Source organism: Lytechinus pictus, chromosome 13 (assembly GCF_037042905.1).
Source record: "Lytechinus pictus isolate F3 Inbred chromosome 13, Lp3.0, whole genome shotgun sequence".
Lineage (NCBI taxonomy): Eukaryota > Metazoa > Echinodermata > Echinoidea > Temnopleuroida > Toxopneustidae > Lytechinus > Lytechinus pictus.
In genome coordinates, this window is record NC_087257.1 from 10,244,626 (window position 1) to 10,258,647 (window position 14,022).

A 14,022-nucleotide genomic window follows, 5' to 3' on the forward strand; every position below is an offset into this window, starting at 1 on the left:
CAACGTTTCAAAGCTGACGAAAAATGTGAGTATTTCATTTGTCCAGAGTCAAGGACAAAACTGCTATTTCGAAAAAGACTTAATTGTCATGAAGGGCATTTTGACAATAGATTATTTACGTTCCAGAAAGTGTCTGCGTAGCTACTGCGAAAACTGCCTATTAAGTGGAAAAGCGAGTAAGAAACACTCGGAGCTGCTGTGCTAGAAAAGGACATTTAATGATCACGAAATGTGGAATAAGGTTTCATGAATCGTGGGAGAAATGCTAAATAAAGATGAAGGAGATGGCTAATGAGTTTGAATTCGTAGCAGGATTAAAATGCTATATTTCGAATATACATATTAATAGAAATATTTATATAAATAGGTTCTTGGCCTTGCAATCATGACAATACTGAGGGCATTTAATAATCTTTCTAAAATTAGCTTTTATTGTGAAGAACAAAGGGTTCTTGTAGTTCTTCACAATGTGTATTGCAGCGGACAGTAAAAGAGCCATAGTCTTAAGGGAGCAAGGCGTGGCATATGGAGCAAAATTCCAACAGGATGCTAGCGAGCGACTTTTTCTTATAGTTATTTGATTTTTTTTTGCAATTTTTATGTCTGTGATAGATTTTGAAATCATATTCAATAAATAGTAACACATTTCACACTTTTTTCCCCTTTGATTTTCTTCAAATTTCCCTCTTTTCTTGGTCGCGAAACTGTTTGGGGGACCACGACCCCACACCCTTCCGTCTGTTAACCGTTGACATTGGATAGGCCTGATCGAGTCTACCCGACCCTTTGTTTATTTGGCTAATAATTTTTCCCAAAACATCGGGTAAATTGAACCCAAACATCCGTACAGGCTGATTCCACTCCCCCTTTTTCTTTACGATGCAACTGGTAAACTGGACCCCCTAACTTCCCAAATCCGGGAATTTAGGGGGCATTTTCTCAAACGGTCGGCTTAAGCGATTGCCCGGCCGGACGCGCGGTACCCGTCGGGATGGCAAAAGCCGGAGCGCCACCCTGAATTTGATGCTCAACTTACGTTCACTTTCTTTATATTTCTATTATTTTTTACTTTGCCGCAAAATCTACAAGAGCCTATCTTACAGAGTCTACCTAAGGTACCTGAAATGTGATTATTTCTTTAGATGAAAATCATTTTTCAGTCATTTCCACAGTGTGAGCACCCATTACGTCCATGCGGAATAAATAGTTTTAGAATATACAAAAATATCCATTCTTTCTATAATGTGGTTAAAAGGAAAGAGATCCGTAAATGATAAATATGGTAATGAGAAAGCCTTTTTAACAGGAAAGAGCACTGGCAACCCAGATAAGAGTAATTCGATATAGTACAATATAATCCTGATCTTCTGCGTAATATAATATAATTACTATACGACAGGGAAGGAAAGGGAGAGACAGAGAGAGAGAGAGAGGGGGGGGGGGACTAGAACATGTAGAATCAGTTGTTTCATCATCATTGTCGTTTCAAGATAATTATATTCGAATACTTTTTAGGGGAAAATCATATTACTGTTAAAGTAAAATTGAAAGTACAAGTTTGTAGGAAGTATATATATATAATCATCCTGGCGCTATTTCCTTTTATTCAATTCACAAAGAAAAAAGAAATTGTACTATATTCTGTTTAATTTCCACTAACACTTATGTGTGAAATATTAGACAATAGGCCTAAAATATACTCAATTATTTTGAGAGTTTTAGGCGTGTGTGAGTCTGTCTATGAATTCTTTGATCATAAATCGATTGTATATATATATATATACATATATATATAAATATTTCTTAAGAAAAATATAATGGCATCCTGTATTTTCCTTCATTGCTGATCGATTTTCTTTATTTCTTAATTCACTTCATTTCCTCCACATACTCGAGATACTATCGTCATCAATTCTAAATGTACTTTGATCATCTTGATGTGCCTGTAATATCTGGGGATATATCATGAAGAGATATGTTTGAATATTTGCGATTGATGAATTGCCATAGATTTCAGCTTACGCTTAAATCGATTGTATTTTTATGACACAAGGCACTGATAAATCTATTACCAGCTGTATCATATTTATGTTACTTCGTATATGCTACGTATCACATAATACCTACCTCAATTTATGTTGTTTGTATGCGTTTTATTTGATAATGTCATTGTAATTATATAAGACCATTTTATTTTGTTCTGTTGAAAGTGAAATAAAACAAATTTTGAATTTAAACAGCAATGATGTTTACCCAGTGGCGTAACTATGGGGGGGGGGGCATGGGGGAGCACGTGCCCCCACCCCCCAATCGGCTGGCCAAACAAACAAAAAACGGGGAAAAGGAGAAAAAGAGGGAGAAAGGGAGAAAAACGTAGTGGGAAAGAAGAAATCATTGTTCATTATAATATTATATTGAATTATAATCATGTTATGTTGTATTACTTTTGTTTTAAATTCATAACTTTATGAAACATTATTTGCTCCGGGCCTATGTCTTCATTGTTCCTGGTGCTCGCATTGTCTGTTTAATGAGATATATAATCCGGTTGTACTAAATTCCCGTTTTCAAGTCAATATACACCAAATATATTTCCTCGCACTTCGAATTATTATTGTTTAATGTAGTGACATATGCTTCTTTTTCATGACTACTTGATTGCCCCATTTTAAGGTCTTGATGTAAAACATTTCCTGTCCGTGCTTACGTTCGCATTAGTAGATTGGTGAGATATGTCTGCTCTTCATGAATTCCTAAAATTAGTCCTTAAAATATCCCTTTTTCTGATCTGAATATAAAAAAAGTCAGCTTGCACTTTGCGCTTGCAGCATTTGGTTAGTAAAATACACATGGTCTTCGAGAATTCCTACAAACAAGCCTTAGAATGCCCCTCTTCAGGTCTGAGTATCCTATATTTTCAGCTCGCGCTTCGCGCTCGCAATATTTGATTAATTAGATATTGATGATAATCACGATTAAATGACTACAAAAAGTGCTTCATGTGTTTAGATGTAATTCTAACAAAATCATCATGCGCTTGGCACTCGCATTAGATGACTATGGTGAAATATGTTTACTCTTAATTGATTCCTTAAAAAATAGTCTTTAAAATATCCCTGTTTGGGGTCAATATATACAAAAATTTCAGCTCGCGCTTCGCGCTCGCATCATTTGGGTAGTGCAATACACATGGTCTTCGTGAATTCCTACAAACAAGCCTTAAAATGTCCCTCTTTATGTCTGAATTTCCTAAATTTTCAGCTCGCGCTTCGCGCTCGCCATATTTGATTAGTGAGATGCGTATGTTTATCGTGATTACAATGACTACAAGTGCTTCATGTGTTTAGATGTATATAATTGTTACAAAATCAGCAAGCGCTTGGCACTCGCATAAGATGACTTTGGTGAGATATGTATACTTTTAATGGATTCCTAAAAATGTAGTCATTAAAATGTCCCTATTTGGGGTCAATATATACAAATATTTCCGCTCGCGCCTCACGCTCGCATTGTTTGTTTAGCGAGACAGGTAGGTATCATGATTATAAAAATATGCTTATAATGTCCCTTTTTAAGTCTAAATATAAAAAAATTCAGCGAGCATTATGTGATCAGTGAGATACATATCCGTTTAATGGCACTGTCCTTGAAATGTCTCTATTAGGTCAGTATACCTGGCAACTGAGCGCACTCATTAAGTGACTCAAATTATTGCTGACGCCCCCCCCCCCCCCATGCCGTGACTCACGGTACGCCACTGTGTATACCAGTCTGTTAGGATTCACTTTCTACTAACATTTTCATACGACTAAACCTACGTATTCAAAATGGTTCTAATAAGTAACAATAATATAGCTCCGATCGTAGAGTGATATTACACCACGGGGCATCAGGCCTGCCATGTCGCTGATGAACAAGGATGGAGTATATGCCATCACCGCATTAGTGTCTTGTAACTACGGGTGGTAGTTAGCTCAGACAGGCACTGCATTATCATATCATATTACCCATCCTCGCTATACCAGCAGTATATGACTAAACCGCCGTCATAGCGTGGTTTCATACCAACCTCTCGAAGTAGGACAAAGAACCAAGCATATGAGGTACCCTGTCATATCCTACAGCGTTAGCTCGAGTTCACTGTGTCTGTTATTTTGTTCAAAGGGTTGTATTTCCTACATGTCCTATGAGAAGAAAGTGATAGTGAATGACGCGCGTGTCTCTATGATATCCATTACCGGGTATTTCTCTTATTTCCGCCTTGATAACATGCAGTATTGTTTGATCAGGGTCTCACTATACTGTATCATGATGAGACATGGTCTGATTTCAGTGGTAATAATAGTTATGACAATGAAGAGGAAATAAAATTATGAATGATTATGGAAATAAAAATGATAATAAAGATAATGATGATGATGATAATGATGATGATGGTAATAATAATAGAAGGGATAAAATAATAATCACAAAAATGATGATGATAATAACAATAAGAATGATAATTATAATTATATTAAAATGATAATTATGATAACAATAAAAAGAAGAAGAGGAAGAAGAAGAAGAAGGAGAAGAAGAAGAAAATGAAGAAGAAGAGAAAGAAGGAGGGGAAGAAGAATAAAAAGAAAAGGAGGAGGAGAAGGATTAGAGAAAAAGAGGACGAGGAGAAGGAGAAGAAAAGAAGAAGCACAAAAACGAAGAAGAAACATAAAAGGGAAATTGATCAACGGCCAATATAGGCGTTGAGAATATTAAAAAAATATAACGAAGAGTAGTAAACAGAGGATCACTTACTGTATATAAAAATAGATTATGATTTCAGAAAATTTACACAAGGGATCATTTTCTTTTTTTATTCAATTCGTCCAGGGCATACTAATTATCCATGAGCATGACTACTCTCAGTTTCATGAAAACATTATACACTCATTAATTATTTCCTCAATGAATCTTTGATCGAAAGCAATTATTGAAGGAGATAAGAATGCAAAGAGTGAGAGAGAGAATTAAGAAAGAGTTTGAAAGAAAGAGTAAGAAAAATATGTAAAAAGGGAACGATTTAAAGAAAGAAGGATAAATGAAAGGTGAAAGAAAGAAAGAAAGAAATAAAGTAAATAATATATAAAGAAACAAAGACAGGAAAAAAAAGAAAGATGAAAATGAAATAAATAAATGAATGAATAAATAAATAAATAAATAAATAAATGAATGAATAGATAAATACATAAACAAACAAATAAATAAATAAGGAAAAAACAAAGAACAATCAAAACAAAAGAAAGAAAGAAAGAAAGAAAGCAAAAAAGAAAATAATATATAAAAAAAACAAAGACAGGAAAAAAAGAAAGATGAAAATTAAATAAATAAATGAATGAATAAATGAATAAATGAATAAATGAATAAATAAATAAATAAATAAATAAATGAATAGATAAATACATAAATAAACAAATAAATAAATAAGGGAAAAAACAAAGAAAAACAATCAAAGAAAGAAAGAAAGAAAGAAAGCAAAAAAGAAAGAAAGCAAAAGTAGAAAAAAAATTAAAGAAACAAATAAGGAAAGAAAGATGGAGGGATGGAGAGAGATGAGAGAATGACTTAAAGTGAACTAAACAGGACAAAGATCAATAAAGAATAAAAGTAAAATACAGATAAATGAATAAATAGCTACAAACACGTATAGGCCTACACTCACAGAACATTGTCTTCTCTCCCGCCCTAAGCTCTTTTTTTCTCTCTCTCTCTCATTTACCCCACCATCTCCCGTAAACCCATACACACATAGAGAGAATAAAAATTGGGTAGCTATTGATATGCTGTTTATCCTCCTTATTCATTCTCTCTCTTCCTCGCTAAATCTAACGACACATCATCCACACATACCATACACATCTCCTTACACACCCTCATCTATTAGCAACACACACACACGCACTACCTAATACTAAAATACACATACAAATGATCCCACTATATACGTGTATATACCTCAGTCATATCCTCGCATTCAAACTCTCCACCACAGTTCCAGTACGGACAACCCTCCAGTACGGACTACCCTCATCACTCAGATATTCTTACAAAATTCAATCAACAACTAGGCTATACGTTCAATCACAATTATAAATGAGCCGTTAGACGATAATTTCTGGAATAGTTTCACTCCCTAACTAACAGTTAGGGAAATTATCTTTTTTTCTTTGTTTTTTTATATTTTCTTCTGTTCTTACATCACACACATCCATAAAGATCTGTTTAACCAATAATTGTGTAGCAGTTGACACAACATGTAATGATGGAGTAAGTATAACCATGGACAGCGAATAGTACAAAAATGATTTGCAGTACTTGAACACGAAACGTATGTACTGTAGGTTGTGAAATTAGATATCACAAAAGTGTTACAATTGAATCCAAGCTAAACGTACCGACATCAACAATAACAACAAATGTGTGTTTCATATCCTCGATACAGTGATGTGCCAAGAACGTAGCGGTTAATGACAAATTCAATAGTACAATTTAGGGAATGAAAGTACATGACATCAGTTTTCTACCACAGTACTGGGGACACAAGGTAAAAGCCATGATCTTTTACTACTGTAGGCCTATCTATTTAAATTACAAGTGGATTCTACCTTGAAATGTTCCTATTCTCATCTAATATTACCCCTTATACGTCAAGCGTTTCAAACAATATCGGGTTTCATTTGATATTTGATTGTCACTATATTATACGGGTTGATCAACTTTTCACAATAAGGAATTAGCAGCTTAGGCAGTACTTAGTTGAGACAGTTTGACTAGGTCGCGTGATTTTCCGGACCTAGATTCCGGTGTTGACACTGACAACGGCTGATCAGTTTCCTGATGAAGTCAGCCAAAAAGAAAAAAAATACCGTATTACAATAACACTTAGCGTATGCTGTTTCTATGTGAAGTCGTCAATGGCAAGATATATGTAAACACTACAGCGACACATCTGAATGACAATCAGCGAAGACCATAACATAGATCTTTTCTCGAGTTTCGATTTCGTACAGAATGATTATTATAAAGTAAATTATTCTGTGTAATTCAATGCTAGGCTTGTAAACCAAAAATGTATTTTGCACATAATTCTTGTTATTCAGTTTCTGTAGGGTTCTTTTTTGGAAATAATTCAACAAATTTCCACATAACCTATGAGTACTGACTCGATTTTCCTGTTATTTTTGCATTTCTGTTGAGGGGAAAGACAGCCGAACAGGGAATTTCTACTCACAGATATAAGCTGTAAGGGCGTATCAAATAGAAAAGATCAGAACTGTATAACACAATGGTTCATTCCTTGTTCGGACTCAGATCCAAAGGCTACGAAAGGGATGATATTCAACAATACTGCATCCATTAGCTGGCAGTTATAATGCAGCAATCCATTGTTCATTAGTATTACTCAATCCCACCCAGCCCCCCCCCCCCCGCTCCGGTAATGAGATTAGATGGTGATGCAGGCTCGTTACTATAGTAACGGACCCGTTAAATGGATACAAGCTCCGCCGTGCATGAAAGATGGAGAGCTTCCAAGAGCGAGTCAATAAATGTTAATTAGCTTCGCTCGCACTCGCCCTACAAATCGGCACAGTGGAGCGTTAGAAACGACAATTGCATGTCGCCTGTAGTTTGTGCATAATGAATAAATACAACCACACTATGATATAATTTGACTTAAATAAAAGATATTCAGATCGTTAAACCCGTAAACTATGGCAAGAAAGTGTCATCATAAGCAAAATCTTTCGATTTTTTCCCTTTTGAGTTATGAAATGAATAAATCAAGTTCTCCTTTTTTTAATATTTCAACATCTGGTTGCTGGTGTATTGCCAAACTGCACCACAACCAATAGGAGAATTCTACCTTATTTTTATAAGCTACCTGTATATTTATTTGGATCAAAGATAGATGACCAATGTTTAATATTGCACAAAAAAGACTTCATCATCGTGTTCGTGACCTTTAAAAACGTCAACCCGCCATTCATCAAAAGAATAAAATGATTAGAAGGGTATTCATTGCGTAATATTTCTAAGGGTATTAGAATGCGTTAGCAGAGATATTACTTTAAAAATGTTTAAATTCATGAGCAGCAAATCATAAACTGGTGATTCACCACATACAAAAAGAATGAATCTTACAGGATCTAAGGTTTGATAACAAAAAAATCACGCACATTAAAATGAAAATAAAAAGAAATCGCACAAACATTACAATCGGCAACTGCAAATCATTACAAAAATATTTCGTTGTTCTTTGGTGTAAAAAAAATCATATGTGAAATCAATATCATAAAAAAAATGATCACAATCGAACAATATATCACATGACATTGCGGTTGGTTTACAACTTAGTCAGGAATGCATTTATCTAGTAATCTTGTTCTATAGTTTCCCGATTATGAATCGATCGTTAAGTAGCTTATTCCATCCTTGCAAAAGCAGACCGTGTCATAACTGGCTGTGGCTGCTCTACATTCCTTCTTAAAAAAAAGCTTAATGGAAATACCAATCGGTCGTGAACGGATACCGCTCTCTGCCTGCTTTCCATTCTGGTAATGTGATTGCCTCTCATGAGAAAAGAGCAAGAGGCCGAGTTATTGGGTTACATGAGTTGTTATGCCGAGGCCTGCGGAGTGAAAGCGAGGCAAGCGATGAAAAGCAGCCTGCCTTCCCCAAATCAAAGGTAGATATAGACTGAGAGAGAGAGAGGGGGGTGATGGGGGTCCCAGATGCGGATAAAAAGATGATGAGGAGGGGGAGGGGTATTTCAGATTCTTAATACAAAGGATGCTTGCTTGCCCATCTCCAGGCTAGGCATTTTTAGTCTTCTGCCTTTTCTGCCGGCATAGACATCCACACGCGCCATGGTGAAAGAAGGTCATATCGCATGACGGATGCTACTTCTCGGCAAACCATCTCTGTAACCTGATAACCCGCACCCAAACATCCCCCTTATCTATATATTATCTCCTGTTTACAAGTGCAGCAAAACAAATCATAAATATGCCCTCTTTGTGGACTAGCATGACACACATAGTTTCTTGAACAAGTAAAATTATCTCAGATATATACATAGTACAATCAAGTATTCAGCACAATATACAGATATAAAACCTTCAAGACATTTCATAAGGAACGGTGACATACTGATCAATACATATATTAAGATTCTCCAGAACAAACGAAGTATATATAATCTTGTTCCACAGTTAAAAGGTGTGGTTCCCTAATAAGTTAGATCCTCAATATGGTTATAAAATGGAGAGCGGCTTCTCAGCTGGACTCCTACTGTTTATGAAAAATGCACAGTCCCAGACCTATCCACATGGCCATTCAACTTCTTGCAAAAGATTTAAGGTCCGCTAGAACGTCCGTGAAGTAGTTAGAATTCTGGTTTATCCTCAGCATCTTGGAGCTGCAGCTGTTGATAATCTTGATACACCTCGACCAGAACCTGTCCTTGTCCTCCTCAACGAGGAATGGTTTCAGAGGATAGCTAATCTCATTGCCCATGTAGCTGTAGGAAAGGTACAGACAGGTCAGGACCATGGCTTGGAGTTCGGACTCGTTCTTGACGACAGCGTCTCCATTGAGCAGATCACGGACAAGCATATAAACGAAGACGACGTTGGCGGGATTAAGAAAGTTGATGTCCTGCCAGCCTTGGATCAGAAGCGATCGATCAACAGCCCTCAGCCACATAATAGCATCATTCGCATCAAAACTCTTCAAGTACGGGCACCGCCTGCAGAGGAAGTTTCCAAGACATTTAAGCAGCTCACTAGTCGAACACTGCAGGATTTTCTTAGGGTTGGTTTGAACACCGGATGTGGATCGTAGCCCGTGGCTAGACACCTTTCGGAAGCCATTCAGTCCATTTGTTGATGTCGTCGTCGCTGTGGACCCAGAGACGTTGCTGATTTTGTGCTGCTTGTGTGAATGGTGATGGCCATTCTGGCCATTCGATGGACAGTGTGAATTAAGATTGAAACAAGAGAACGACTTCTTGATACTCGAGTCCAAGATTTTCGAGTCCTTTTTCTGAGGAGTGAGGATGGCAACGCTATCCGGAAACTGCCTGTACACAGCATTGTTTGTATTTTGGTTGGGATGATTCTTAGGCTTGAGCACGTTATTATTAGCTTTATCTGATCCCGTCAAGGATTGCTTGCTACTGTTAAAGTTAGTGTCTAATGATGTTGTACTTACTCCGGTGCTACTCGTCTTCTTCTTCGAGACACTGAACATCTTAAGACCCAGAGCACTGATAAAAAGGGCGGAATTATGCTTTCGCATCGGTCGCTCCCCAACCAGATGTATATTTTCCTTGGTGCTGGACACATTCTTGCTGTTGTTGAGGTACAGTTCGTTTAGGTTACCCACACTGAGGGTAGTAGTGTCCGAATAGCCTCCATAGTCCCCTCGATGAGGCTTCGGTGAGATAGATAACACGGTACCCATGTTTGCTGGTGATATTTTAATGCTGAAAGGATTGCAAAGTTTTCCGCAACTGCAACGGCATCCGCAAGCAGTCGACACTTGGGTTTGGAGTGGAGATGAAATCCCTCCAGATGTCGAGTACAGCAACATATAATCGCGTCAGTCTTTGATATACTTCACAGTGATATTCTCATTTAGAGACACGAATTGTAGACACAAACATGAAGGAATGTTGGCGATAATCACGGGTATTTGTGGAGAGAAAAGCAACGCCGTGATCGTTTATGTCAGCAGCAGCCGAGCTGGCGTGTCACCAGTTACCCTGACAGTTAGATAGCAGACTGTTCCGTGAGCTGTGCAGTGCTGCTTTTTGATGGCCGCAGAGAGTCTGGCGCTGTGACGTCACGGCGCCTCACCCAGCGCTGACTAATGAGCGTGCAAGGAAAGCCGGTAGCTGGGCAGAATGCGCATGCGTGTTTGTTTGGATGCATCTCATATCAGAGGTTCATATGCATCTACATGTATTCTACTGGTATGGGGAGAAGAGACGGTCTCGTTGTTTGTTATACAGTCGCGTGCTAGCTATGCGGCTGCCTCTTAAATGTCATCTTCATCACCCTTCTTCTCCCTCATTCTCTCTCTCTTTCTCTCTTTCTCTCTTCCCACTCTCTCTCTCTCCCCTCTGTTGATATCTATCTTTCACGAAAACAATTCCATATCCCTGCCTCTTTTTTCCAGCTTCACAGTGGTGCAATACTTTTCTTAACATTCTCCTTTAAATAACCTATACCAAAATAATGAAAAACATTAAATAATAACAAACCCTTTCACTACCATAAATCATTTCGGTTCAATGACAAAAGGAAGCAATTCTGTGGAATGGGTTTCTTAGTAAAAATTAGGAAATCATCCATTGTTTTATGCGGAAAATAAAAAAGCTACCTACTTTTGAATCGTCTATATTTCAGAAATCGAGGGCTATGTCTCTCTTTTCCTTTAACATCATAAAGAAAATAAGAAAATATTCCGAAGAGAAAAAAAGATAGGACGGCAGAATATGTCATTTTAAAGTTGCGCTTTTCTTCAATTTTTTTCTAGGGGGGGGGGGAGGGGAACCCTTACTGCAGCTATTTATAAAATACACTCCTACAAACCTACAATCCAAGATGAATGCTTTATTCCTCGGTGAATATCTTCAGATGGTTTAAGGAGTTTGTCGCATTCCTCATATCCATAAAACAAAATCATTTTTCTGTTCGTCAAGTTTCATACTTCATATCACATTTTCTACTAAACATGCACAATGTCAACATACTCAAAAGCCCGTATTTTACAAAGATTCGTAGGCCTACTGTTTCTTTCAAGAATTGTACAGTGCTATTTGTATCAATCATATCATGAAAGTAATTGATATGATTTATTCTTACATATGATTTTACATTAATTTGTCACCTCACTTCACATTCGCAGGTACGTGTAGCATACTGTGCAGCTACCTGGACCCTTCATAGAGCATTGTCGTTTATAGGAATTCTAATAGTGGTATTCCTATTTTTATGATCTTTGGATTTCATTTCAAAGGTATTCATTTTCAAAACTCGATAACATTGCCTGGTAAAATAAAAAGGAATATCATTACGTATTATGCTGTGTGAAAGAAGCAATCGATTATTTGGGGGTAAAATTAAATAGTCGACATATCAAAATTGTAAAAAAGATCGTTCCTCTCCAGATTGTTATGTTTGATAGAAATGATAAAACTATACCTTGTTCGTATGGAATGGTGAAAATGGAGGAATAACCCAAATAAGGTAAAATTAACTTGTATATAAACATTTTTGATATAAAAGTATTGAATTGATTAAAGAACATTTCCAGAGGGTCTTCATAAAAAGAAGACAATTTACTGTGGGAGGGCGTTGCTTTGTATTAACGGCAAAAATTCAAGCTTTCTTAAGGAATCAGAAATGAAAAATGATTGAAAAATCACAATTATAACTTAAGTTTATATTATCCAACGTAATTTACATAAACCTTATCCAAAGCTCTGACAGGCTTAAAAGGCTGAAAGCAAATTTAGCATATTAGGAAGAAGGGCGATTAGACCATCAAAGAATAAAAGGCAATGGTATTGTGTTTTAACCCGTAACTAAATGCTGAGTGACTTAATTAGCTTGTTTACATCGTCTTCAAATTTTTAGGAAAGTGTAATGTTCAAATCGTGTCATCCATTAATCTTTTGATAATAACCGGCGACAATAATAGTTTTGGAAAGCAAGGGTTAAAATGAAATACATGGAATCAGTGGCGTACCTAGGATTTTCCACAGGGGAGGGGGGCAAAATCGGCTGCTAAAAAAATTGACAAGCAAAAAAAAAAAAAAAAAAAAAAAAAAAGGTCTTCAATAAAAAATGAAGGTTATTGTACCAGAAAAAAAATTGACAAGCAAAAAAAAAAAAAAAAAAAAAAAGGTCTTCAAGCTCGTCAGGGGGGCAATACAGGTCTTCAAGCTCGTCAGGGGGGCATAAAAGGTATTTCAAGCTCGTCAGGGGGGCAGTGATATGTATTTTGTATGGGTTGTGGCTCCCTGCCCCCCCCCCCCCCCCGTAGGTACGCTAGTGCATGGAATATTGCAAAACGAGGAGAATGGTTACAGGGAATGAGAAGTAACACACTATCAAGAAAAACGACACAACATGCAATTAACTGATATTTTTTTATTGAATTAAAAAGTAGAGTTAGGTCGTTTCTCAGTAAACGGAATATGTATTGACCGGTTCCAGTTTCGTTTAAATACTACTTTATGGTATATAGGTAATGCGTTTTGCGAGACTGAAAAACAAAATAAACATAGTACTACGTATGTTCTTATAAAATCGAATATTGTTTTTTTTTTAGTTTGCATTTAATTGGAGCTAACTTCGTGATGATGATGATGATGATGACGACGATGATGATGATGATGGTGATGATGATAATGATGATTATGATAATGGTGGTGATGTTGGTGGTGGTGTTGATGATGATAATGATTTTTTTTTTTTTGGGGGGGGGTGTTAAATGTAAAAAAAAACAGGAATTGTATTTGCCAGTATCTCTTAACAGATCCACCCTTTTCATCTTTCTTGCTCTCCATCTACCAGTATACCCCGACTTCCCTTCTCCCTTTCTCTATTATTCTGTCTCTCTGTGTGCTTAATATCGCTTCTTCTATCTACTTCTCTCACTCTCTCTATCCTTCTCTTTCTTCCTTTATCTGTTTCTCCATTCTCTCTGTTTCTCCCCACCCTCTCTGCAGTCATGCTCTTCTTCTATCTCACCCTATATTAATATCAGCGTTTGAAATTGATGTTGGCAAAACGAATATTGCGTGGCAGTAAATCACATATCAGCTCGAAGACGGCTGTCATAATACAGAAATGCCAACAGGAGGAGAATGTGTATAATAAAACAAGATTGCAAAGCAGAGATATTGCCCGAGGGTTTTGAAATACAAATCCTGCATGGCGTATAGGTTTATGATTCGGTTATTGCTAGTCA

General features: G+C 36.8%; 1 protein-coding gene across 1 annotated transcript; it reads right to left on the bottom strand.

Moving 5' to 3' along the window:
• Positions 1 to 6,151: 6,151 nt before the first annotated feature.
• On the bottom strand, positions 6,152 to 10,821 carry LOC129275000 (cyclin-dependent kinase 5 activator 1-like). The gene has a single exon (XM_054911762.2). It carries the CDS (start codon positions 10,630 to 10,632, stop codon positions 9,376 to 9,378), a length of 1,257 nt encoding a protein of 418 aa, XP_054767737.2. The 5' UTR covers positions 10,633 to 10,821; the 3' UTR covers positions 6,152 to 9,375.
• Positions 10,822 to 14,022: the final 3,201 nt, after the last annotated feature.